The 27,870-nt window shown below is 32.9% G+C and overlaps 3 protein-coding genes across 3 annotated transcripts; 1 reads left to right on the forward strand and 2 right to left on the reverse strand.

Annotated features, from left to right (window-relative positions):
• Positions 1-5,636: 5,636 nt before the first annotated feature.
• LOTGIDRAFT_177303 (hypothetical protein) lies at positions 5,637-9,917 on the reverse strand (the record flags this gene model as incomplete). Its single annotated transcript, XM_009057350.1, has 3 exons — positions 5,637-6,958; positions 7,671-7,885; positions 9,859-9,917. 3 exons carry the CDS (start codon positions 9,915-9,917, stop codon positions 5,637-5,639), a joined length of 1,596 nt encoding a protein of 531 aa, XP_009055598.1.
• A 1,605-nt stretch (positions 9,918-11,522) lies between these two features.
• LOTGIDRAFT_228668 (hypothetical protein) lies at positions 11,523-12,933 on the forward strand. Its single transcript, XM_009057351.1, has 2 exons — positions 11,523-11,628; positions 12,220-12,933. Exons 1-2 carry the CDS (start codon positions 11,528-11,530, stop codon positions 12,923-12,925), a joined length of 807 nt encoding a protein of 268 aa, XP_009055599.1. The 5' UTR covers positions 11,523-11,527; the 3' UTR covers positions 12,926-12,933.
• Positions 12,934-13,910: 977 nt separating this feature from the next.
• Positions 13,911-26,446, reverse strand: LOTGIDRAFT_228669 (hypothetical protein). The gene is made up of 17 exons (XM_009057352.1): positions 26,388-26,446; positions 24,816-24,849; positions 24,255-24,306; positions 23,526-23,644; positions 23,223-23,275; positions 22,660-22,785; positions 22,052-22,164; positions 21,660-21,705; positions 21,204-21,369; positions 20,697-20,794; positions 20,094-20,141; positions 19,869-19,908; positions 19,323-19,403; positions 16,418-16,504; positions 15,813-15,839; positions 15,442-15,618; positions 13,911-14,862 (listed from the first exon to the last, which is right to left on the reverse strand). Exons 1-17 carry the CDS (start codon positions 26,431-26,433, stop codon positions 14,739-14,741), a joined length of 1,437 nt encoding a protein of 478 aa, XP_009055600.1. The 5' UTR covers positions 26,434-26,446; the 3' UTR covers positions 13,911-14,738.
• Between the last annotated feature and the right edge of the window lie 1,424 nt (positions 26,447-27,870).

The raw sequence follows: 27,870 nt of genomic DNA on the forward strand, positions 1-27,870 counted from the left end.
AACGCTCAACTCCGTCACACACCGTCACACACCGTCACGAATATTATCGTTACGGTGTTGAAATTTTGTTATGGTGTTGAGTTTTTTATACATTACATAAGTTTTTAGACATACACATACCTTCAAATACCCAAAAGCATCGAAAATAAAGAGATCAATTTATGCCAGTCCTATTCGATTTCATTAAATTATGGACTAATAGGTAGTAATGATTGTGACTAAGGCCTGCAAATTCTCAAATTTTTTGAAGATAAACTAACTTCTGTTCTTCTTGTAGTTGTAGTAACAAATTCGTATTGCCTGCATTCAAAGATGTCATTTGGTACGCGTATTCTAAAATAGTAACTATGATTCATGCACAAGAGAGAATAAGCTCTCGCAGAGAACTTTATCAGGTACCAAAGAGTATTTGGACGTAATTAGCTAGATTGTTTCAATTTTATGATTAGTTCACTTTTATCTACATTTGTTGGTTAATTTTAATTTTAAATACCTTATTGAATTACAATTTTGTATTGATCAGTTTTGTTTAAATAAAAGTAAATTCTTGTTAATGAGAATGTTTTTATCCACATTATGATACTGATACAGTTTCGTAGTGCTCATTTACAAAATAGGCCTACGACATGTTTTTCTCAATAAAATTTTTTATTCAAAATTCAGATTTATATACAATGTGAAACAAAAAAGATTTTCTAGTATTGTGGATCAGATTGTTATGCAATTTGCAGTTAAGTTTTCATTTGCGCACCAAACTTATTTTGTGTGAATCATTTTGCTTCAACACCGTAAAACACATTCAACACCGTAACTCAACTTCAACACCGTAACGAATGCCTAAATTTTTCCATAAGCTGCCCGATGCCCCTTTTCGCATATATTTTACTTATATTATCATTGCCCTGCACTTATCCTCCATGGTAAAGTTACTTTAATGGTGGTGGGAAAACGTCAAACGATCATATTGGGTTTAGAACATGGCAAAATATACATAATGTAGAGATGACGCGTTGTAATAAGTCATAATGCTAAATTTTAAACAAATGGAATAACAGATTTATACTTTAAAAGATTTGAAACAAGAAGTTCTACATTCTAAACTACTTTCGGCATGTTTCATAAACTTATGTCTGCTTTTTTTTTTCGTTTTTAGTTTCGTTACGGTGTGACAGTTCTTGAACAAACAAGTCATATTTAAACATTAAAATATCCATTAAAAAATGTGCACAAGCTATAATCAATAAAATGAAACATTTTGCGTCCAAATAAAATGATTTATTTCATAGTGCAAAGAACTTGATTTGTATTTTTCTGCAACAAACAAATTGCACATTAATGGGAGAATGACCCATAAAATAAAAACCGGAATGAAAGTTTGATCTAATTTTAATTTGATTAATTGGTGTTTCTAGAGAATTATCATGTATTAATCATATAATTATGTTCTTATTGCATATAATTATGAGTCTTAACCAATCATAAATGTCCATGTATGTACAGTCTGGATACACAAGAAAGGAATTTTTGACCTTTCTTTATCAGTCACTCATTGAAATTCTGCTGGTAATTCTCTTCTAATTTAGCTAATTATGAACTAATTATGGACATGTGAGACAAACTGGTATTTTTCCAAGTCATTAGAAAACTCTTACATAAATCAAAATAAGAGAACCCATCTTTAAGGCTCTCGATTTGATATTTAGTGTTGTAGTAAGTGATTATTAGTGTAATTAAGATTACACCAAACTTTCGTTTCGTTTTTTGTATTAGCTTTTATTTTTAATATAGCCACAGTTAGGATCCAACGATAGCCCTCTTGGGCGGTCATTAAATTAACATTTTGACAAACTCGATGACCTTTAACCAATCAAATTTCTACAGCGCTGTCATTTTGTGACGCAGTGTTTATCTTGTTAGATAAAAAATTACTTACGAATGTTCAAGAGGGCTGTCGTTGGACCTTAACTGAATAGGCTATTTTAAAGATATATAATAAAAAACGGAATGAAAGTTTGATCTAATTTTAATTAGACTGGTGATTTTTATTACTACCAGACTATTTTTTGTCAAAAATTCAAATATTGATGTAGGATAAGGCCATAACCTAGAATACCCTGAGATTAAAAACTAGGAAATCTTTATCTGCCATTTCCTATAGGCCATCAGTGATATAATTGGCTGTCTCATTATGATGGACTGTGTATAGGTTACCAAGTTGCCAAGTAAAAAACACAGTCAATGGCTATATTAACTATCCTAGCTCTGTTGCTAGGTGTTTTATAGAATAAAACGTTTTTTATTCCAAGAAAATCTGAAACCTGAAATACATAACTATTGCAGAATATAACGGACTACCCTCTCTATTACGAAACAAGTAGGAAAAATAATTTACAAACCTTTCGTTCTGAAGCGGACCACGACTCAGTAAATCACTTCTTAGTTCCTTCGCTCGTATTTACATTAGTATGATGAAGCACATTTGACCAGTCATTCATTGCGATCACAATATAACACGTACACTATCTATCATGGACTATATAATGATTATGGTATGCCTAGATTAAACTTTTTGATCCAGAAACGTGATAGATAAGATCGACGATCGAACCAACCTACACACATTACAAAATCGAGAGAAATTCACATGGTGCGAAGTATTTCATTTATTGCTATTAATACTAGCATGAAATTTGTAGTCAACTCGCCAGCTTATTATTTTTTTCACTGGAAACGACTCGATCAATGAAGCCGAGTCTTGCTGTAATCCGAATCATTCCGTTTCTTGTTGATATAATGAGAAATAAGCAAATTGAGGGCAGTAATGTTGCCTAGTTCATAAATTTAACATCAAGGGAAAAATCTTTTTTTTTTGTGCTATCATTAGTCAATGCTCTTAAGTCTTTCAAATGTTTCTACTTCTAGATCGTGTCCAAGTTTAAGTACGTCTAAGCGATGGTTCACATTTCATAATATATATTGCATCAAAGAAAACTGATAGCCTATTAGGAAATTTGATGAATGAATCAATAGGCCTATCTCTCTGTTTGTTTCTTTACATTTTAAGACTTTTGAAATTGACATTTCTGAGTTAGGCCTAAAGTTCCTTCAAGGGAGAGAGAGGTAAATCTTTTGACAATGTCAAGCTAAGACGAACTCCGTGTTATATCTTGACTCCAATCTAGTCACCTTATTTGTATCATGGAATGCAACGAGTTGATTGTACACCGATAAGTACAGCCAATCAGAGGTCTCGACAGAAAGACTCTTAATATTATGGCCCAGTGTTCACAGGCTATGGCCTGCCCATAGCAGTTTAATGTTTAATTAATTGTATTCTTAGACAAAGGTGATGCTTCTGTAAGTCAAAATATTCTTATTTCAACTTGATCTTTATTAAAACGTATATATAATTAATATGCATCTGTGCGGATTTTACAAAAAATCGATCGACTAATGTAGTTTAACACTGATTACCAGCGACAAAATGTCAAGTCGACTGGTGCAAAGTGTCGACAGCGACGGAGGTGTAAAGGCAATGACGCAGTCTGTGGAACTTCCGCCAGTTAATTTTAAAGTCAATAGAAGATTGATATATTTATTTAGAACCGAATAGAATATCTAAATCTGTCCAAGCGCATAATGTCTTGATTAATCTCTGAAAACATCAATTGTTTAGGGTGTAGGTGTGTAGGCCTAATTGTCCATTTTATACGCCCACGTGGAAATGTGGACGTATATATTGCCGTTGCCCCTTGTCCGTTCGATCACATTTTTTGTAAACAAGATAAGGGCTACAGTTTTTATCCGATCTTATTGGAATTATATTGATGAGATCTCGATCAAGTTCGAATTTGGCTACAGATTTTATCAGATCTTAATGAAATTTGGTGTGCATGTATAATTATATTGTAAAGATCAAAGATGAAATTCTAATTTGGCTCGTTTTGATGAATGGTTTTGGAGTTAATTTAGCCTGTAAACATACTTTTATCGGATCTTGATGGAACTTGGTATGCATCTATAATGAGATCTCAGTCAAGTTTGAATTTTTCTATGAAGATGAGACCTTTCCCCTGTGAATTTGATGGTTACTTTAAAAATTTAAGACAAGAGAGGAGTGTGATAATTCAATGTTTCTGGGTTAAGGCTATTGTTTTACAATTGTGAAGATCTTCAATATGAGAAATTTCGTAGGCCCTATTATATTATTATGAATATTTTTAGTATATTTTTGGTCATTTAAGACTTAGTTATTATTTCTGACATCTGCCAGTGAGCGTATGTTACATTGCCTGGCAAGCTATCTTTTTGTGTTCTAGAAGCTTGTTTTGATAAACATAAGGCTTTTCATAATAAAAACTAGGTTGCTATGAGCTTAGCATGGTAAACATACTTGTTGAAGCAAGAATACTCTAGAAGGCTTGTTTAAACGAGACCTTTTTTTAAATCCTCCATTGCATCTCTTAAAAGACATTGCAAAATATAGTCTATTGTGAAGATACGATATAGTTCAAGGTGGTACATAAAATGTACTTTATAACAAATCTGTACTATATAAAAGCAATTGTGAAATTCACAAGTCACATTGACATTTTGTTTTAGAAAAAATAAACTTAAAGTAAACAGGTTGAATGTAAATTGGTTCTTAATTTTAACTTCACTGGAATGTATCAGCATAAAAAGTTTTTGGATTACTGTTCGCAAATGATTTATATCATAAGCCCGTGTCGCTAATTCCCAGACCCTCGCATGGCTTTTCGGAACGAAAATCCAACTCTAGGTTCGTCTACAATCAATTCACTGCATAAGATCGGGCGGATAGACATGGGGGTGTAAATGACAAAAGAATAATCATAGACCATATTATATCCACAGTAAAATACACATTAAAATAATTGATTGGAAATTCTTATATTCAACAATGTATGTATGTATGTATTATACAGTAACAAATATAAAGTCACAATATATCACTACAGGCTCACCAGAAACGTTAGGTTGATATGAGGTATCAGCTAATATGTACAATTATTATTATTTTTTTAAGAAATGCAAAATGAATTTTGTAACATTGGCCAACAATGATGTAAATTCATAACAAAAACCATGAGTAATATAAACATAGGAGGTAAAATTGAAAAGGTGATAACTTGTTGTCATCAGATTTGAGAAATGCGTGGGCTCCGATGGACTTGTAATTCAGAGCGTTTCATCTGCCGTCCATTACAGCAAAATGTCCATAGAAATTAAACGTCTACTCGGACTAACATGAAAAGCTAAAGCAGATTTCGATCCTACGGTCCGACTGGACCCCATTGTTCCCCCAAAGTAGAACACGAACAACTGTTAGGAAATGCCATTTCTTATCACCGGTGCTCAGGTCGCCTAAATCTAACCAGTAATCCAGATACTATCAATCGAAAGGTCGATCACAATGAAGAGCCTTCACTACTAGTAGAAATGTAAGTCACAAGAGGAAGAGATTTTAGAATCTTCTTGACCTCCAAACGTTATGAATGGATTCTAGAATATCTTCTTTTGTTGCTATAAGGATAAAAAATTCCAGAGAAGTTTAAAATAGAAAATTCATTTCAGGAATTGTGCGTTATGTTACTTTCGGCAGCGACTGCTTTTATTTATGGTTTCTCTATTTTAATACCCATGTGTTTTTGGACGTCTTGCAAATTAGACATTAAACCCATGATCTGTTTGCCCATCGTTTCCATCATGGCATTGATGTTATCTATCTTTGTCTCCAATGACATATCAGCCAACTCTTTCCTCCTAGCTGCCTCCTCATCCAGAAGATTATCCTTTCGAAGCATTTGTTTACCCTTTTCCCAAAGCATGGCTCTGGCGTCTGGATATTCCTTTAAGGCATCCCAAAGATCATCTTTTGACAAACAAAATAAATCGGAGTAACCAACACTTCGGACGCTAGCTGTTCGTCTATTTCCAGTCTTGTTTCCGGCAATGTTTAAGATACTAATTTCTCCGAAGACAGCACCATCCTGCAACGTCACGAAAACGATTTTTCCGTCTGGTGATACTACTTCCAACTTGCCTCTTTTGATGATGTACATCTCTTTTCCGATATCACCCTTCTTACATATGTAATCGCCTGGACTAAACACCTGTAGCCGTAGCTTAAGAACTAATTCTTGAAGCAACCCCGGTTCACAATCCTTGAAAATTGCAACTCTTTTTAGTGTTTCGAGATGTACTTGAATAGCAATTTCTGTTTTCAATTTATCTGGGAGTATATTCAAAGCTGTCTTGTCATCCACTGACTGCTTGTTGTTCCACGTATAAGCGAACCATTGGATAACTCGATCTTGCAGAAGCGGACTGACCTTACGGATATCCATATATCTTTTGACGGAATCGACATTCTGTTGAAACTCTTGTCTGGATGCATTCATTTGGTTGATCATGGCACCGACATTACCAAAAATAGTAGCAAAAATCAAGACACCACAAAGGGTGACAATAATACAATAAAGAGTGGCAGGGAGTGTGGAGGGTGGGTCCACGTCTCCTATAGCCGTTAACGTCAACATGGACCAGTAAAAGCAATAAGCGTACGTCATTGCAAGGTTGTCATAACCCGGTTGTGAAGGGTCGTAACCCCAATCATCACTACCAAACCCTAGAAATCTACTCATGGAAAAATATATGCAGGCATTCAAATGTATCATCAAACAAATATTGATGATCAAAAAGATCATTCTGAACATGTTAGGGAAGCTGGTACGTGTTTCCGAGTCGTTATAGAATTCATTTATGCGCCATATACGAAGCAGTCTGTTCAATCGCAATAAAGTATTCACTCCAACCAGTAGATACACCAAATCAAAAGGTAGAATACTCATTACATCGAGTGGAAAACGATAAGATTTCAGATACATCTTCACTAAACGCATTTTCGTTGTAACCAATATGCCTTGTTCTAAAAATCCTGAAAATTAACAAAAGGAATGGTTAGTGTGTGATTGTTTTGGCATCAGATGCCATCCAATCCTTCTCAACACAAATTTTGTTTATGGCTAGATAGAACAATGCTTGTCACAAAAACAAATACAGTTATCAGAATGCACTATTCGATAAGGACACAATAAAATCGCCATCAAATATGTGTACAGTATTATAAGTATATGTTTGCGCCTCAGCTGATATCTTATTGATCACACGGTGCCTTGGTAAAGGCAAGATAAAGTGTCATCTACGTGACTTAAAGCAGAACTATGCAAGGACCTTGGCGGTTAGAAGAATTATAACTTCGATTGATAAAACAAATATATGGTGGTATACGACTATCTTTATGAACTTTATTCCAATAGTGTGGGTCAAGGCTTACCTAATCTATAAATGTAAGAGGCATGTCAAGGCTTACCTAATCTACGTCTAAGAAGCATGTCAGGGCTTAGCTAATCTAAGCTACATCTAAGAAGCATGCCAAGGCTTACCTAACCTACATCTAAGAAGCATGCCAAAGTTTACATAATCTACATCTAAGAAGCATGCCAAAGTTTACCTAATCTACATTTAAGAAGCATGCCAAAGTTTACCTAATCTACGTCTAAGAAGCATATCAAGGCTTACCTTATATGCGTCTAAGAAGCATGTCAGGGCTTACCTAATCTACATATAAGAAGCATGTCAAGGCTTACCTAATCTACATCTAAGAAGCATGTCTAAAATGGTAATGAAATCGGATAAATAATCAAAACAAAACCAAGTCATTCGCCAATCCGGGTTGTTAAAATCTGTGAATACGGCCCTTAAAAACACGACCACCAAGTTATAGAAAGTTGCAAGAGAAGCCACCAAAGACCAATAAAACCATGACGGGTCAGCGGGATCTATAACATAATCTTTCCAGTATCTGCAATGAATTAAGACATGACAATCACTCGCATGAAACAATTCAGCTGAGCTTGAAAATTGTGATCAAAGTTGTCGTGACAAGTTCATATTAGGAACTTAAATAGGTTTTATTGGCTATCCTTGGGAATTACTCCAATGTCCGACGACTGTGCTTTCCGTAGAACTTGGCCACACCATCATGTCAAAAAACGTTAATATACAAGCCATGACTTCCTGGACGGGAAACAAGTGGTGGGATAATCGGAATGGTGCAAATAGAAGCTACATGTCTTTAATGTGTACAGGTGGTATTATTTGAATTTGAAATAATTGTGTATGGTGATTGCATAATCCAACTTGCATGACACCTGTAGAAAGGACTTTGATATTTGAGTTTATATCAAACTCATCATTACGCAAATATAATTAATTCAGGTTTCTGATGGAATCGCCAAGTGTCCAGATCGCAGCATAATCGATACAACACAAAAAAAAACGAATAGACGTGGCAGGAATAGCTTCTTTCTATTTTCTGCTGTTTCGACGATCCCGCACAGTACAAAAAATTAAAACAGCGATCATCTGATGATACTTACGCCCATGAACACCATGATAGGTCACAACAACATGGTTCATCTTCGTCGTCATCGTCTGCAGCTTCTTCTTTGATTGTATTTCTTCTTGTGGTTACAGTAGCAAACTTAGCCAAGAATGGATCTATTTCGACTTCTTTACTACCTCTTCGTTTCTTCTTGGGTGCAACCTCTTTTGCCACGGTCTAAATATATGAAGATACAAGAATAATTCAAAAACTGGCTTGGCAATGAAATCTATAACCACTCTGTGACCAAATTGCAGAATACAGGTTGTCCTATTTGTTATTGTTGAGACTAATTAGCTTTTTCAAAATACGGGAGCGATTATCTAACCAAACAACTAATCAGAACAATGTGTATATTCTGAAACTATGTTCTGCAACAAGCAAGTTTTGTCATGTTAAGATCTTAAACTAAAAATTTCAAGATTGATATTGCCCATCAAATGGTAGTAGTCTAGTATTTTAATCTTAATTTGAGACTGTTCGTGTGTATCCTATATGACCATTCAGACACAGACACAATGCCTTTATTAGTTAATAAATCACCTGACCATTAGAGAAAACTTCTGTATTACTTTATGAGTTAATCCGAAAGTGACACTTGTAACAAGAATTTTGATGTACCAATTCCTGATCCGAGACAAATTATGAAAGAGTTTTATTCACACAAACAAAAACGACACAGTTACGACAGCCGCAATTTGAAATAATCATGTTTATACATGTAGTGAGGCAGACTGCGAGTCTGCACATATTTTAAGTTTCATAAGTAAAAAACTGTTCCAAACAAAAAAACAGACAATTTAAAGGATAGATCCTTTTCATTCATTCTTGTACAACCTTTTACCTAGAACTAATACATTAAATATTGATGAAATACAATTATTATTTTCTAATTCATTTCATAATTTAATGAAAGGCTTAACCCTTACAAAGAAAGACTCTTAAGGTACCTGCAATTTATTCAACAAAATGCAAGATATGGCCATCCCTACCTTACTTTAAACTAGCCGGCACCGTAATCTTGAATACATTTCAGCAGGCTACAGACTGTCGTAGCAATAGTCAACAACATTAACAACAACAAAAATCGATACCTTATCAATAGCAGCTCCCCATTTCATAGCGACCATGGGTTTAGGCTTGGCAGCCAAAGAAGACGCTGGTGTCTTCGAATCATCTGGTTTAGACTTGGCAGCCAAAGCAGGAGCGGGTGTCTTCGAATCATCTGGTTTAGGTTTTGCAGCCAAAGCAGGAGCTGGTGTCTTCGAATCATCTGCTTTAGGTTTGGCAGCTGAAGTGGGGACTGGTGTCTTCGGGTCGTCTGGTTTAGACTTGGCTGCTGAAGCAGGAGCTTGTGTTTTGGAATCATCTGGTTTGAGTCCAGCTTTTACCGCTGCTGCTGGCTTCGGACTAGGTGGTGACGATGCTTCTGGAACTGGTAGCACTGCATTGGATTTTGGATTTGTTTTGGAGGATTCTTTATGATTATCTTGCTCTCCTGCTTTAGTACTTTGGTCAGTTTTGGGAAGCACAGGCGGCTTTTCATTTTCAGTATTGCTCATATTCGTCTAGGATACATACATTGCGTATACAATGCGTAAATATTTACACTAAATATTCTATTGAAGTTAAAAAATAGAAAAATACGTCCATCTTCATTACGTCACTTTGACTGACGTCAATACATTGACGTCATTTCCGTTATGATGAAGGACACGGGTGTCCGTATTTACATCAGTGTCTAGTAGCTTGTCTTTTTCTTAATATATTTAAATGTTAATCTTTACCTGGTTGTTATTCATACTTATGTCAACGTTTCATAATTGTATTATCTATACGTATCTTATAATTTGATTATTGTAATTGATAGTTTCTGACGGAATTTTTATAAAATGCTCAAAACATTTTTTCTCCGTCTACGTGTACAGTCAAGTAACCTAATTTCGTGGAAACCTGTTATTCGTGGATTTCCGGAAAGAATTAATAATTTACATGAGCGACCTTGCGCGACCTCCGCATTAGTTTGTTTTGATAAACATGGGTTTTCTGTACAATGTCAACTAGTAGAATGAATCCAGTAGTTTCAAGCAAGGTAAAATGTATTAATGTATACTTTGACAAATACAAAATGGCGGATTTCACTTATTACCAAACGTCACCATTTTTCATCGGCCGAATTTCCTTATAATCCCAAGCGGTAATCGGAATTCCAAGTGTCGTCTGCTAGAATATATTCCAACGAATGAAGTCACGTGATCAACTAGCGGATTCCGTGTGAGCAGAAAATTTCTATGGAACACAAAGTGGACCATATTCTTATATTGTTTCAGTGACTTTTAGCAATAAATCACGCTACGTATCATATTTTGTCAGTCACTATTTTTTTTTTAAATCGTGGTTCTTTGAAGGAATTGTCACTAGTTATAATAAATTAATATTAAAGATAAATACTAAGAGAAGTTAATTATACCACCTGGTATCCATACAACGTGTTTTTCTAGACTTATTTATAGATCAAACAATGTACACGAAAATAGGTGACGCATTCTGCCGCCGTTGCCGAGTTGGTTGCTCATGAAATATGGGTCAAAGTGAAGGATTCATAAAGAAAATCGAAATAAACCAATTTTAATTATTTTGTAGAATATCTGAGGAAACATCTAAGACATAATTTTTTTTTTTTCGTTTTTATAACTTTGACGAAATTCGGTGTTGAATCCTTATATCCACGAAAATAGGTTACACCTCTGTATAAGTTTTTTTTTCTCGGTTTCGTCTACTTTTTTCATTAGGAATTTTTAGATGTCCTTTGTGTATTTCTATAAACTTGCGAAAACAATGCTTCGCATGCCAGACGAACGCTTTTTACAATATTTTAATGAAAAAGCAAGGAAAAACGCACAAAAATTCAGTTGTTTAATACTAGAAGAGCAAACATTATAGACTAGAATTAAACAAGACATTAATTAAGTCCGAGAGAGAAAAGGAAATTGGCGTTCGCCTGTGGATATGTGGTAAGGGAGATAACTCACTCGGTGGTTTCCACGTACGCTAAGCAAGATGGCGACCAAAGTAAACATGAGCAAGTTCTTGTGTGATAATTGTCAAAAGTCACTGGATAAAATGAAAAGATGTACTCGTTGCAGACTTGTTTACTACTGGTAACTATTATAGTTGGTTCAGTCTGAATTTGACCATGTTTAAGTTAACAGCATCATTAAAAATTTGCATAACTTTCTCAGAAAACATTTGTTCATTAATCATAATATTATTATGATATATTAGATGTAGCCTATTGTCTGACCAAAGTAAAAAGTTTTTTAAAAATTTTCCCATTATTCTTATGAGAATTGGAATAACTGCCTTAAGATAGTAATGTTAGTCTTAGAATGTCCTTTCGTTGATAAGAATATGAGCAAAAGCACACATTATAACTTCAAACTTTGTTTTTACAAAGCCAAAGGATAATTTTCAGCCAAAATTTCTGTCTTTTAGGGGTTGGAATTTCTAGGAGAGATTCTTTTTCATGTAAGCTTACAATATTATTAGATTTTGATTTTATCAACACAAAGACATTCTAAGACTATCAGTGCTATTTTGAGGCTGGTAAAACAATTCTCTTAAAAAATATTGAAAAAATTAATGTCTTTGAAATTTTTTTCAATTTTTAAATAATGTCAAATTAATGGGTTTCCACATTTTTAGTATGCAAATATAACCAAGGTCCAACTATTTTTCGTCTATTTTTCCAGCTCTCAAGAATGTCAAATTAATGACTGGTCAAAACACAAAGAAAATTGTCAAAGTGTCAAGAATTTGGAAAATAAAGAAACAAACTCTTATAATGAATCAGAATTTGGTGGAAATGCAGATGCAACAACATCTTTAGAAGCAACAATAAAATCATGTGAAAGTGACTGTAGTGGAATAAAATACTCAAGAATTAATTTTGAAAAAGCTGCCAATGATTTAAAATCCGAACCTACAGTTGAATCTTTTCTAGAAAAAATACCATCCTCAAATGACGAAAATCATAAGTTTTATTATTTAAACAATCAGTCATTTTATGATGTTCCAATGTTTAAAAGTGATTTACCATACAACAAGGTAACAGTTAAAAGTGATAAAATAAAAAGAAAATTTGACATAAATTTGATCTGGACTGGTGAAGAAATTTATAAATTTTTGTCCAGTGAGTTAGAAATTCCTTTAGAAAAGTTAAAAATTATAAATAAAGGAAAAGTTTTGACGAAAGAGACAATTAGTGACTGCGTGGCTGCTCTGAAGCCAGTTTTTCAAATTCTAGGTGAGAAAAGTGAAAATGAAGAGGGACTTGATAAAAATGACATTGACGTGATGATGAAACAGTTAGGTATTGAAAGAAATAGTGCAGTGAAGACATTACGGCAGAAAGGAGATTTAATTGATGCAATAATTGAAGCTGGCAATAAAAAATGATGGGGAAAAAAGATAGTTGTAGTTTTTGTGGTAATTGCAGCTTTCCTATTATCATCTACTGATATGGCTGACAAAAGCTCCTCCGGAAAAGGTCTTGCTGTAATTTTGAACCCAGACAAAATCCCCTTTGGAACAAAGCAAGATTGTACATAAGCCCCCTATGCAACCATGCACTTCTGCTTATGCTATATTAAAGCCATTATGATAAAGCTCCTTATAAGGGGTCACAGTCTTTCACTTTATCCAAAAAGCTTCCTGGAAAATACTTATTTTAACTAATCCTTATCAGAGCAAAATGTTGTAATATTGTTGGTAAATAGGTTATATATAGTTATGTCAGACAAACCCATTGATTGAGCTAAGCAACACTAACTAACAATGTAAAAGGTATATTAACTGTCATATGGGAATGGTTTAGCTGATCAGTAATTGGTGATAACAGATTACTGCCCAGATTTGAGCTTTTTTCATCTGTAATTAACTATGTTTGAAAGTTGCATTGAGAACTCCCCATTTCTTTTCACTTCTTCATGCTGAGAGATCACATCACATTGAGTCTTTGTAAGACCGTTTCAACAAGAGCATGCACATAATGTATTCTTTCAGACTATATGTAGTCACAGTCCCATCCTATAATGTTTTTAGGACAGCATCCTTGACTCTCATGCAAGCAAAAGGGCGTCTTGGGCTGTAAACATATCTATTAAAGATATTAGAAAATTTCAGGCTTGTAAAATATCCATCGAAGGCTAAAAGTCAACAGATATGAGAAATTCTGACTCAGATTACTTATGATGATGACAGCTTAGTCTAACCCAATGGCAGTGGAATAGCTCAGTTTGTAGCAAGTTGGCTTGATGCCTGCTGAGAGATTAGGTGTGGTGGGTTTGAATCCTCCTCAAAGTAAGGAAACTTTGATGCCTGTGCCAGTGTTTTTGAGAGTCTGCTTTCTCCCCCTGATATCCCTAAAACAAAAAACAGTTTCTAGACAACAAATAACTTTTTTCTCTAATATTACACAGTAACAATATGATGATTGTGTGTATATAAGCAAATGACATGATCAGAAAATAGGATGTGCATTCAGGATGCGAGAGTGACTCATACAATAAAACTTTGTAAACTTCAAGATTTGTCAAGTCATGTCATCTTCAAGAATAATACTATGTGAATACCACTAAATATCTCTTTCCAACAATATTTAGACTGTGAAGGTGTTTACTTCATTTTAAAGTGTAATAGTGAGAACATGGTTCCTGATGTTAATGATATGAAATATCCTTTGAGTGTGCATTTATATATCATAACTAGTACCTGTAGGAAACTAGTCAGACCTGAACTGTTCTATCATGCTGACCATAAATTCTTTACAAATTCCAGGAGAAGCCAAAACTGTCGACTTTAATTTCCACGCAATATAAATTATCAGTGACTCTATGCTTCCTTCAAATGTACTGTTTGTGTTTCTTGATTATTTTTTGAATAATCCCTGGATAAGTCAAGTATCTTTGCTTAGCATGTAATAAGCAATTCATCTTATGCCATGTGTAGATTGCAGCATTTGGTACCCTGTTTTTCAAGAACTAAACTATGGCACAAAATGAATTTTGAAATTTTAAGACTTAGTTTCAAGAAAGATAGCTCAAAGTTAGTTGTTATACAGAGTTTCACGCTATGCAATCTTCAGACAACTGACTAATTTCAGTCTGTTTGATAAGTACATCTTGTAGCAGATCATTAGTCATTGTCAGAAGTAATATGTAACATTATTATTCATCAGTCAGACATGATTTACATGAGAAGAAATATGTATTTATTCAGTTTGTTTATCATCAGTTGATTCTTCACCATCTTTATCCCTTTTTTTACTCCGACTACTTTTCTTATGTTTAGAAGAAGAATGGTGGTCATCACTGTCTTTTTCTTCCTTAAATCTTCTGAAAAATATACATTAATTTGATTAAAATCTGTACTTTACTTGGTTTAAAAATATATTGTTCTTATTTAAAATCTGACTTTGTTCAAAATCAAATTTAAACCTAAAATTTGAGCTTGTTCAATTCTAAAATCTAAGTTTGTTCAATTCTAAAATCTAAGTTTGTTCAAATCTAAAATCTAAGTTTGTTCAAATCTAAAATTTGAGTTGTTCAAATCTAAAATTTGAGTTGTTCAAATCTAAAATTTGAGTTGTTCAAATCTAAAATTTGAGTTGTTCAAATCTGTAACTTGATTTTGTATAAATCTGTAACTTGATTTTGTTTAAATCTGTAACTTGATTTTGTATAAATCTGTAATTTGATTTCGTATTTAAATCTGTAATTTGATTTTGTATTTAAATCTGTAACTTGATTTTGTTCAAATCTGTAACTTGATTTTGTTCAAATCTGTAACTTGATTTTGTTCAAATCTTGCAGGTGATTTAGTTTGAAAAGAATCAAGGTTGTATTTATATCAAAATAATGATAAGACATATAAATCATAAAATTCAGGGATAAATATTATTAAGTTTTTCTTACCTTTTTTTATGTTTAGAATCATCTTTATGTCTTCTCTCTCTAGAACTGTCTCTGTCCCTGTCTCGTGATCTATCTCTGTCTCTATCACGATCTCGTCTATCTCTGTCTCTATCACTTCTACTATCACGATCTCTATCTCGGTCCCTATCACGATCTCTTTCTCTATAGTATGAACTACTGAAAAAAAATACGTAATACAACCATTAATCTTAGTCATCAATATTTTTGATTCAACAACAAGAATTGTTTCTTAATAACTTTTTTCAGCCTTACATTAAGTGTTGTAATGTTGTAACCACCATTATTCAAAACATTTGTTCACAAGGATGAAATAAGCTCTAATCAATTTAAAAAATATAAAAGGAACCTACCTTCTATCCCTTTCCCTGTCTCTATGACTGAAAAAGATACAAAAAAATAGATATTAACTGTGCAGGCAATATAGGAGTTTTCTTTCATATTTAAACGGACAGGTTGGTCATTCCTTTCACCAATCATACTTAAGTCTCAGAAACGTGAATCTTTTTTATCTAAGCCAGTTCAAAGCAAATTTGCAATTTTCGTACATTTCTAATACTTCTGAAGACTATTTACATAAATTCAATATATAAATCAACCCGCTAAAATGGCGAACCTGTCCCTTTAAGGTGTCTCACCATGTGAAATTGTTTATCACTGTTATCAGGTTTTTATCAGCAATTTGGTGTTTTATAATATCATAAAATTCAACTTTTCTCAATTTTGTGAAGGTTTGACCTGGTTATTGTAAGGAGATACTTTCTTTAGTCTGACCAATTTATCAATAATTAGTTTTGTACATTTTTCTATATCAAAGAATACACACAGCTGTAAATTCCAAAACTTTATGAATAATCTGGGCCAATATATGGTGAAAACTGAAATTTTTTTTTTCTACATATCTGGGTATTTCTTTCATTTTGGTTGAGCATAAAAATAGTAAATGGACTATACATACCTAGACATAGAATATTCATCATCTGATACAGGTGATCTATCTCTTCTACTACTACTATATTCACCATAACCTCCACCATACGAACCTCTATAAATTAAAAACAATATTTCTAAAAGAGGGTAATCCTCATAAATGTCTAAATGGCGATACTTTCCTCTAGAGCTGCAACATCCTCTTTTTCAACAACAAGCTGGATTGATGTCTGCGAGGCAATTGGGTGCTATGGGTTCAAATCCTCCTCAAGGTGAGAAAGTTCTGATGTCCCAGCCAGTAATTCATAGAGTTTGGTTTTGGTTTTTACCTTCTCATATCTAAATACTGTTTAAAGGGACAGGTAGGCCATTTTTTTTCACCAATCAATAATTCTGGACACACATGGATTTGAAGACTTAAATTTTTAGCTGAGCTAAATTTGGGTCTTCAAATCCATGTGCGTCCAGAATTATCCACCATGTTAAAATGACGACTTGCGAATTTAAGATACTCTATGATATATAGAAAAGACATATATAGGAAAAGTTAGTAAAATTCTTAGTTTGAAGTATTTTTAAAGGAAATATGTGATTTTCACACACGTTTAGTCTATTTACATAAATTCAAGATTAAAATCAACCCCCCAAAAGGGCGCACCTGTCCCTTTTACTTCACATGAATTAAATTCTACCAACTGTTAAACGTGAAAAAGGCTTTTGTTAGTTATTTGGGGAGGAGATAGAAAAAGAAACCAGAACAAAGATGAAGGGAATATGATATAATAGGAATAATAACAGGAATTCATTATTGGAATTAAGAATATGTTATTGAACACCAAAAAATTGTTCTATAACATTCAGATATTTCAAAATATAACAAGTAAATAACCAGATAAAAAGAGTTTAGATGCAATGAAATCCCCACCAAAAAAAATTCTACTCATTTTGAGTACTGTAGTAAGAGTACATACTTCTGCATTCTTTAGAGGAATACTAGCCTATCATACCACGATAAATATTTCACTAAAACTATCATCAAGACTCATCCAGTGTTTTCGAGAATCTGCCCTATTACCAAGACAATGCACACTACTCTCTGCCAAAGTGGAAATGTATTAAATAAAAACCAACTAATTTGAATAAAGACTTAATACTTGTACCTCCTTTCAGATTTTCTATAATAAAGACAGTAAAAGTGAATGAAAAAATATAGTAGTCATTGGATTTCAGATTCAAATTTAGTAATCTGACAACATTCTTAAGAATAAAAAGTTCACTGTGACAGAAATGAACCACTGATTCAAATACCTTTTTCAGTAATCTTGTTTAATCTTTTTACTATTTCAACTTTAGAATTTGTCAGTTTAAAAAAAAAGAAGAAAAGGAGTTTGTTTCTTCTTTTGCAAAAAGATCGTTTAGTCCGACATCTTTAACATGCTGGCTTGCTTATAATAAGTACAAACTGAATAATAAGAGAACTATAAGGGAAGGCAGACATCACAAAATGAGGAAATAACAATTATTGAGAGGCTATCGTTTTAATGTTGCTTTATATAAAACCTTTCAACCTGCTAGATTCATGTTAAAACTGGCATATCAACATTTTCATCTCTTAATTCATAGATTTTTTCCAAACTAAAGAAGATATTTGAACTAGACAATGAAGAGACAACACAAACAAAGACAAAGGTATCTATTACCATGAAACCATCTGCCCTGTAGATTGAACATGTTTAATACCTTTTGGATTTACGTCTAAATAATAAATGGAAGTTAGTAAGCTTTGTTACAACAGACTGTATTAAGAGTTTAAATCCAGTCTAATAAAAACTACATCAATCTTGATGTTCATCAGTTTGATGATACTAGCAGCCAAAAGAGCCAATCTATTTTCTACCTCTCCAACATTTTGATTTTGTAATGTGAACACCAGTCTGTATACCAGTCTAATCCAATTCAAGCATTGGAGGGAGAAGAAATCTGATTGGGTTTCGGTGGCATCAAACTGATGAATGTTCAAGAAGGTCGTCTTTAGACTCTAAAAGAAGTATTGGTATGATTGTCTTAGGACAAAACTCAATACTTATACAGACTGGAAATAAAAACAAACATAATCAGAGGTAATGGCAAGATAAACAAAAGATTAACATCTAAACTAAAAATTAGCACATCCCTGAAATTTTTATATTAAAGATGGGTTTCCTTATTTTTTAGAGTCAAATTAAGCAAACTATTTGATCAATTGGTGTTTCTAATGAATTATCATGTATTCTTTATTATATCATTATGTTTTTTTTTCATATAATTAAGAGATTTAACCAATTATAAATGTCCATGTATGTACAGACTGGATAAACACAAAAATACTTCCTTGGTTGGTCACTAATTGGAATTCTGCTAGAAATTCTCTTCAAATTTAGCTAATTATGAATTAATTATGGACATGTGAGACAAACTGGTATTTTTCCATGTCATTAGAACACCTCTACTTTCTATTCATATAAGTATTAGCATTTTCATTTTCATTAATAAAAATGAGGGAACCCATCTTTAAAACTGTAAATTAGGAATTGTTAGTTCAGGGATTTTCAACCATTTCCTTTCAATCAACCCTTTCAGGATTCTTGATTGACTGCATAACCTAATCCCCCTATAAATCCTTATTTATTGTGGTTTTCTCTTACGCTTTTCCTGCAATATTTTTCATATCCAAGAAAATATCCTAACTGAATAGAAGGACTTAAATCATAAATTTCCAGAATTTTTATGCTTGATTACAAAGCACCCTGTTAATCCCCAAAAAAATTGAAAATTACTGTCAGGTTGAAAACACCTGTTTTAGATGATCAAGATAAGCTATAGCTACAGTTCACTCTGCGAGTACCAGAAGCATGATAAATCTGGCAGTAAATTGATATAAATTGAATACATACCGACTATCCCAAGCTGGAGGAGCACCACTATAATTATAAGTACCAGTAGCTGGATCATAGGTATAATTTCTTTCTTCATATCTATATAGTAAATATATAACAATAATAACAAATTTTATTGTTTAAATAGTTTTCAATACATCCATTGTAGAATGATAGAAAAATATTAACAGAATCTTAGACATGATGTTACTCAGAGATTTATGTTGTTGTCTTTAGGGGACCTATCAATTAATTAAAATTAATTCTTGTTCTTGTATATACACTTCATTTGCTTAGTGTGTACAATCAAGTAGGTTACTATTTTCCACGAAAAGTCTTATTTTTGAAATTTTCAAAAAGTTTGAAAATAGATGAACTGGCTCATACAATTTTCACCTTATTTCAGTGTTAAAAATGTAATCTTAATCAACCTCTCAGGAATGGTCAATTATTCAATTCAAACCATTATAAAAAATTCTGAGAGAAAACAAATCATATTCTGATTAATTAGAACTGAATTGATACCACTATCAGTATAAAAGTATAGACAAAATATCAACTTACGCTTCACTGGTTGGTATTGTACCAGGCGGAGGATAGAAACCTATAAGGTAATGATAGTGAAAGTTTAAGTGTGTAAAACATATTTGAGAAGGTGTTCTAGAACATGTACCAAGTTGCAACTGTCTCGATTGTCAATATTGTAGCACTTGCCAATCAGATTTCTTAAAATATTCCCTTCTGCATTAACATGATCACATGATAATCTATTAAACTAATGAGTCTTACCTGGGGGTGGATAATTTGGTGGAGGAAGACTCACATTTGGTGTAACCCCTATAAATAGAATCCTGATCTTATATTTCTTTTCATATACTTTGAGAAAATTAATTGAAATAAAAAGAGTTTTATGTCCTATACTCTTTCAATGTCAGCCCCTCTGGCCTGCATCACTCAAAGAGTTGCAAAAATCTGAAGGATTGAACTCTGGACATTCAGGTTAGTGAGCAAGCCTCTAACTCACTAATATAGCATGAATCAGAATTATACTGACATGACATAATATGCAACACCAAGGTTAATAGTGCGGTTGTATTTGATAACTAGGAACTACATAAAATGTCCAACAGTGGTTTTATTTTTTGTGGCCTTTTTTTTATTGAAATAGATCAGTTTTCACAAATTCATAAGGGAAAGTAACAATAATTCTGTTTCTGACTATGTAAAGTATAAGACAGCAACCCATTAATATTGCCTTCTGCAGACTTAGTCACTAGATAAAAGTGTGGCGCAAATGAAGTACTGGTTGTTGAAGATTTACATAAAATTTATATAACTCTTCTATAATTTGAAGGAAAGCCAAATGGAGGGAGGTCACTTAAAACTACATACCAGGTGGTAATAAAGTAGGAGGAACACCTAATCCAGGTGGTGGTACACTATAATCTGGTATAGCAGGTGCCATACCAGGTGGTGGTACTGCAGGATTACTGAAAAGAAAACAGTAAAAAAATGAAATAACAGAGTTTAGGTCTCACTTTTATGCACCTCTTTTGACCCATTTGAACAAAACCTCCTTCTTCTTAAGTCTCATAAGATTGAGAGTAAGCAGATGGAACTGAACTATTACCATGGCATAACCTATTTTGTTGGCTTTCATACACAGGCCTAACTCTTAATGACCATTTGAAATTTGAAGATTATTTATTATATGATGGGTATATTTTTGATTTTTGATTTTTAATAATGTCATTTTAAAGAGGAAGATCAAAATTCAGATCTAGACATTTTATCAAGCCTTGTCTCAGTGCATTCAACTACTCAATCTAGCAACAAACAATCAACAAAATCTACTTTTTCAAGATGGAAAACAAAGACATTAAGTCATGTCATACTTACTATTCTGTTGCACCTCCAGTGACTGTTATAGTACTAATGGCACTACCAGTCTCAGTAGGTCTGCGAGTATTGGTAGCTGTTGAACCAATAACATCAATAGTACCATAATATCTACGGTTAGGGGGTGGGGCTGCTTTACGCCCTATCAATGTAGCAACTTGGGATGCTGAAAAAACATTAAATAATGAATGTTGACAAAGAGCACTAGCAAGAAGCTGGCAATTCTTCTCAAATACTAGGTCTCATGTTGTAGACAAATAGCATACACAAGTAATGCAAATAAATATGCATCCATGTAGTGTACAATGAGGGAAATATTGATAATAGTGCCACATTCTTTTTAATTTGAACCATCTCATTGGAATTAAGGGGTCGAAAACTTAGTAAATCTCTTTGCTACTTCAAAAAATAGTTATTTCTGATAAAAGTAAATAAATATCAAGACTAATGACTTACTATGAGATGAGGTATTACTCATATCCTTCTTAATTGAAGAACCAGACTAAAATAGACAAAAACATTCCATTAATATCAATTTGATCAGAGTAATACTTTCTTTTGTGGTTTAGAATCCAACCCACTTTTCTATTCGATCAGCATTCAACTAAATGGCTCATTTAATGGTTAAGAATTTCACAATCACGTGACATTTTGACTGACAACAAGGGTTAGATATCAAGTAAAATGCTCTATCTTATTGAAATACTCAGCTACAATTGCAGAGCTTATTGGTTAAAACATTTCAAAAGAATAAAAAAGATAAATCTTATCTAAATAAAGGTATTTAATGAAACACAGCTTCCTTTTATAATATTAAGGCCAGAATTTTAAATTTTTGAATAGCTTACCAAACTACTATATGAAGCACCATTTTCAGCACGTAACTTCTTCTGTTTATCACAATATACTGTCCATGATTCTTCATCAAAACCATAGTTAAAATAGTCTGTTATATCAGCACCTAATATCAACAATTATTTTAGAACAACATGGCGTATGAATAACTCCATGCAGTGTGTAATAATATAAATTTTGCTTCTTTTTTCAATTTTCAATTTTCAATATTCAATTATTGAAGGTAGTAAACAGCTTGTAGCATATATTTAAATTCATTTTTATCTTTATCAAAATGTCGAGTAAACCTTTTACATTCTGTATAACGGGAAACTAGATTAAAAAAATAAAAAGGTATTATCTAGACCTATGTAGGTATTGAAATCTGGACCTTCAGGTCAGCTAGTGTCTAACTCAATAAGGCACTAAATAATTATGTAGAGAAATCTAACTGGATAGTAATAGAGCTTTTCTATATAAGGCAGTGTCTCAAGAAAAGATGGCTTGTCTTTTTAACTTTCAGCTGCGGATAATTCTGGACACACAAGGCTGAAATTTCACCGGTGAGATGTGAACACTATTACTGATTGGCTTAGCTAAAAAAAGCAAAACTAGATCTTACCAGGTTTTCTCCAAGGTTTGTCTTCAATACTAGTGATATCAAATTCATAAGTAGGTACACCATTGATAGTACCCTGTTGTTCAATATCTACACCTTTAGTTGCCCCTCCTGTCTTTGACACCACAACTACAATAGAATAACATTCAAATATTAAAGTTCTCTTAATGAAGGTGATCTCTTAGTAGAGTATTGGGTCAGAATAATCACTAACATAGATTCTAAAATAATTTTTTTTTATTCACTCAGATGAACTTCCCTCTACTCTTTTTTAGACTAATAGAATTAATTAACAAGACAGCTTAAATTGAATTAATTGTTGATGATTAACAAATGTCCATTAAACTATAATCCCTTTAAAACCCATCTGCATATGAAACCTTGTGATGTTTATACAATGCAGATAATGTTATGGTTGCTTTTTGATTTCATGGGAATTTAAAAACATGGTCGCTTATCAGTCGTTAATGATATTGAAAAGTTGTAGGGGGCACTTTATTGTGGTGGAATATTGAAGATGATTTATTATTAAAGGCAGTCATATGAGCAGGTTTCCCTGTACTTACCTCCTGCTGGTTTTTGATATGTTCCACTTCCTTTAAATAATTTGTTACCGCCACTGTAATGAAAGGAAATTGAATTCTATCTTATTGGAAAATGATGATGAGAAAAGTAATTATATGTCCCATTCAATATTCAGTTGAGGCTAGACAACTTGTCTTAAAATCTAAACCATCTCCATAACAGATTCAACAAGATTTATAAAAAATGCTATTATAACTGATCACTGAAAAATCATCATCGATCAAAGGCGGATAATTTCTTATCAGGTTGATGGAGGACAGGTATCTGAATAGATTAATACTAACTCAGTCGCACTCCACTGTCTAATATCACCTATAGTGACCTGAACATCATCGTCATCATCATCATCATCGTCATCTGAGTCAGCTGTATCTTTCTTTTCTTGACCTTCTTCTTCACCACTCTATTTAATACCACAAAAATAAATTGTTAATAAATAAGTACATCTGAAGATGGTTTTAAAGATAAATAAGGACACGATAAAAATTGCTGCCTTGACGTCTTTAAAGCCATCTTCTCCAATCCCTCTTACACATCATACTTACTTACTAATCATATTTTACATCATTAAATTTGGAATTGATTAAGCTATTTAATGAAACTTTCAAATGAATTTTATCTTCACACATTTCTGAGAAATGGCAGTTTTCAACCCATATTCTTACTGTTTAGTGAGTGTTTAATGACGTCAAATAGGCTATTCATTCATATGACGTTGCCATTTTATCAATGAATGACATAATTTGTGTAAATAGGTACTATATATTTTTCTGTCTTTAGATAATCTAGTCATGCATAAAATCAATAGAACATGACAACCACGGACATAGATAACTATCGTTTTAGAGGTGTGGTTTAAACCCAACTACTTTTCTCAACTAGAAACACACCCCGTTACCATGTAACTGCATGGAAAGTTTTTCAGATTCCTATCCTTGTCGAATATTCAATCTATAAGAAATGTAAAGAGTCATGTAGAAATGATAATGAAATTCTTGTTTCCTATTACTTACCAGCTGACCCTCTTCCATGTCATCTTTTTTTCGTTTACCATTTGTAGTTGATCTGAAAATATTAACAAAAATATCAGACTAACTTGTTTACTTCAATTGTTAATTCAACTCAATGATATCAATTTCAAATATTTGAATTTTTTTATAAACTAAAAAATGTTGTTTTACTTTCCTTGTTCATTTTTATCCAAACTTTAAGGCTACCATATGATCACTGAACTGCCACCTTAGTTTTGTCTGTGTATCCAATGAAATATACGATAATATACAATGGTTTGCATTGTCATCAACTCTAAGACTCTCAGCAGTATGTTGGAGTTGATACATCAATTCATAAAGCATAATTGGTAGTTTTATTATCTAAGTAAAGTAAAAAGTTCTTTAAAATTTTCTAGAGGAACATCTTGTGAGCTTATAGTGTTAAATTGTGCAATTTTGTCTCCAAGGTGAAATTGAAATATTAGTGCACATTGATTTTTTCGTCTGTGAAGCATTTGATCACAAAAATTCATAAAACTTTTTACTTTGCTTGGACAATAATTTGAAATAACATAATCTTACTTGATTTTTGCATTTTCCTTGCCTGAATTATCATCTATAAGAAAAAAAAAAAAAAAAAACATTTTAAACTGTACAAAAAAGTAGAGATTTAAATGTTCAAGTTCATATGAATATCAAGTCTTACAATTTTTAGCCTTGTGTAGTGCAGTTGATACTAACTGTCTCTGCAGTGTCTGCATACTCTTCGGTAAAATTAATTTAACCTTTAATGCAGCCAGATACAATGTTTATCCATAATTTAGGATACCAGACATGTATACACATATGTAAAAGTTATCCAAATGCATGGAAATGTTCAATTCGTGGCTGTACATTTGGCAACAGGAAACCTATCAACTAAAAATTACTGATCTGAAGATATACAGCAGTAAGAAAGCCCTTTTTTATATTGTAATACAGTCGAGTAACCTAATTTCGTGGAAACCTATTATTCGTGGAATTCCGGAAATATTTAATAATTTACATGAGCGACCTTGCCCGACCTCCGCATTAGTTTGTTTTGATAAACATGGGTTTTCTCTACAATATCAGCTGGTAGAATGAATCCAGTAGTTTCAAGCAAGGTAAATTATATTAATGTATACTTTGACAAATACAAAATGGCCGATTTCACTTATTACCAAACGTCACCATTTTTATCAGCCGAATTTCCTTATAATCCCAAGCGGTAATCGGAATTCCAAGTGTCGTCTGCTAGAATGTAGTCCAACAAATGAAGACACATGATCAACTAGCGGATTCCGTGTCAGCAGAAAATTTCTATGGAACACAAAGTGGACCATATTCTTATGTTGTTTCAGTGACTTTTAGCAATAAATCACACTACGTATCATATTTTGTCAGTCACTATTGTTTTTTTTCAAATCGCGGTTCTTTGAAGGAATTGTCACTAGTTATAATTAATTGATATTAAAGATAAATACTAAGAGAAGTTAATTATACCACCCGGCATCCATACAAAGTGTTTTTCTAGACTTATTTATAGATCAAACATTGTACACGAAAATAGGTGACGCATTCTGCCGCCGTTGCCGAGTTGGTTGCTCATGAAATATTGGTCAAAGTGAAAGATTAATAAAGAAAATCGAAACAAACCAATTTTTATTATTTTGTAGAATATCTGAGGCAACATCTAAAAAATTTTCGTTTTTTTAACTTTGACGAAATTCGGTGATGAATCCTTATATTCATGAAAATAGGTTACACCACTGTATGTATCAAATGCTGACATGATTTGCTTTACGTACACAGAATTGCATTTTTTGGGTTATGAGCTAATTAACTACTTGATAACTTTGACAGTGCACTCAACTTACTCGCAACATTCTCCGGGGAAAATTAAAATTGCCTTTTGGAACCCAGTCTGGCGGGGTATAAAGGTGAACATAATAAGGCACTTCGGGGAATTACAGACACCACAATTTTCTTTTTGTCTCGCCGGTACCTTAGTGAATTAATTGGAGAGTTGCGAACTCTGTTATGATCAGTACAAACGCTGAACAAAAAGCCCACTTTTTCATATTCAAGATATGTCTTTATCTATTAGATTTGTGAATGACAATTGAGATTTACCTCCATAAAGCCAAGCTTCGTCTTCATCAACTACGGCAGCTGCCATTTTGTTTTCTTTTTCTCAATTGCAATAAGTTTCGTAATTAAATTGACCTAGATTTGTAGTTCTATTTTATAAAAGGACTAAAACAATATTCTATTTATATCTATTAAAATTTTACTCTTCACATTTCCATTTATTCTGAATAGACCGTCTAACACATAAGTTAGTTTCGGATTAAATTCAAGATATCAGCCTCCATAATATAAATAATGTTTTATTTTGATGTTGATCTCTCGAAGGTCTGATAAACGTTTAAGTTTCATAAATCTTTTACCAGTGTCATTGAATTATTGATATCATTAAGTTTTCAATGACTGCAATAATGAAAATGAACTAGTCATTCTTAAGCTCGAAAGTTACATGGCAATAAACTTGACTTCGAGTTCGATCATTTCATGCATGCACTATCACTGTATCAGGCGTCACTGTCAGTTGCATTGTGCAAAGAGGGAAATCAACGGCCAGTCATATTGTTCAACTTTTGGTATCCCTATCCCTAAATTCATTATTTTTTTTTAGAAAATGGGTCCCACTTAAGATTATGTCATTAAATTAGACTGTTGAAAATATTCTAGCTGACAATGTGATGTTGCGAATATTGACAACAATCAATTACCGGTACCAGTCTTGAGAGTCATATACAGTCAAGTAACCTAATTTCGTGGAAACCTATTATTCGTGGATTTCCGGAAAGGATTAATAATTTACATGAGCGACCTTGCGCGACCTCCGCATTAGTTTGTTTTGATAAACATGGGTTTTCACTACAATATCAGCTAGTAGAATGAATCCAGTAGTTTCAAGCAAGGTAAAATGTATTAATGTACAGTGTACCTATTTTCGTGGATATAAGGATTCAACACCGAATTTCGTCAAAGTTAAAAAAACGAAAAAAAAAATTTATGTCTTAGATGTTTCCTCAGATATTCTACAAAATAATAGAAATTGGTTTATTTCGATTTTCTTAATGAATCCTTCACTTTAACCCATATTTCATGAGCAACCAACTCCGGAACGGCGGCAGAATGCATCACCTATTTTCGTGTACAATGTTTTATCTATAAATAAGTCTAGAAAAACACGTTGTATGGATACCGGGTGATATAATTAACTTCTCTTAGTATTTATCTTTAATATCAATTCATTATAACTAGTGACAATTCCTTCAAAGAACCACGATTTAAAAAAAAAATAGTGACTGACAAAATAAGATACGTAACGTGATTTATTGCTAAAAGTCACTGAAACAACATAAGAATATGGTCCACTTTGTGTTCCATAGAAATTTTCTGCTGACACGGAATCCGCTAGTTGATCACGTGACTTCATTCGTTGGACTACATTCTAGCAGACGACACTTGGAATTCCGATTACGGCTAGGGATTATAAGGAAATTTGGCCGATAAAAAATGGTGACGTTTGGTAATAACTGAAATCCGC

The sequence above is a fragment of the Lottia gigantea genome (genome assembly GCF_000327385.1).
Source record: "Lottia gigantea unplaced genomic scaffold LOTGIsca_3, whole genome shotgun sequence".
In the NCBI taxonomy this organism is placed as follows: Eukaryota; Metazoa; Mollusca; class Gastropoda; family Lottiidae; genus Lottia; species Lottia gigantea.

What these genes read in the sequence shown, in the direction of transcription:
- LOTGIDRAFT_228668 (XM_009057351.1), top strand. Translation starts at nt 11,528, where the DNA reads ATGGCGACCAAAGTAAACATGAGCAAGTTCTTGTGTGATAATTGTCAA. An exon ending in TGCAGACTTGTTTACTACTG is followed by an intron (nt 11,629 to 12,219) that starts GTAACTATTATA and finishes CTATTTTTCCAG; the next exon opens with CTCTCAAGAATGTCAAATTA.
- LOTGIDRAFT_228669 (XM_009057352.1), bottom strand. Translation starts at nt 26,433, where the DNA reads ATGGCAGCTGCCGTAGTTGATGAAGACGAAGCTTGGCTTTATGGAG. An exon ending in AAGGAAAATGCAAAAATCAA is followed by an intron (nt 24,307 to 24,815) that starts GTAAGATTATGT and finishes TAATATTTTCAG; the next exon opens with ATCAACTACAAATGGTAAAC. An exon ending in ATATCAAAAACCAGCAGGAG is followed by an intron (nt 22,786 to 23,222) that starts GTAAGTACAGGG and finishes ATTCTATTGTAG; the next exon opens with TTGTGGTGTCAAAGACAGGA.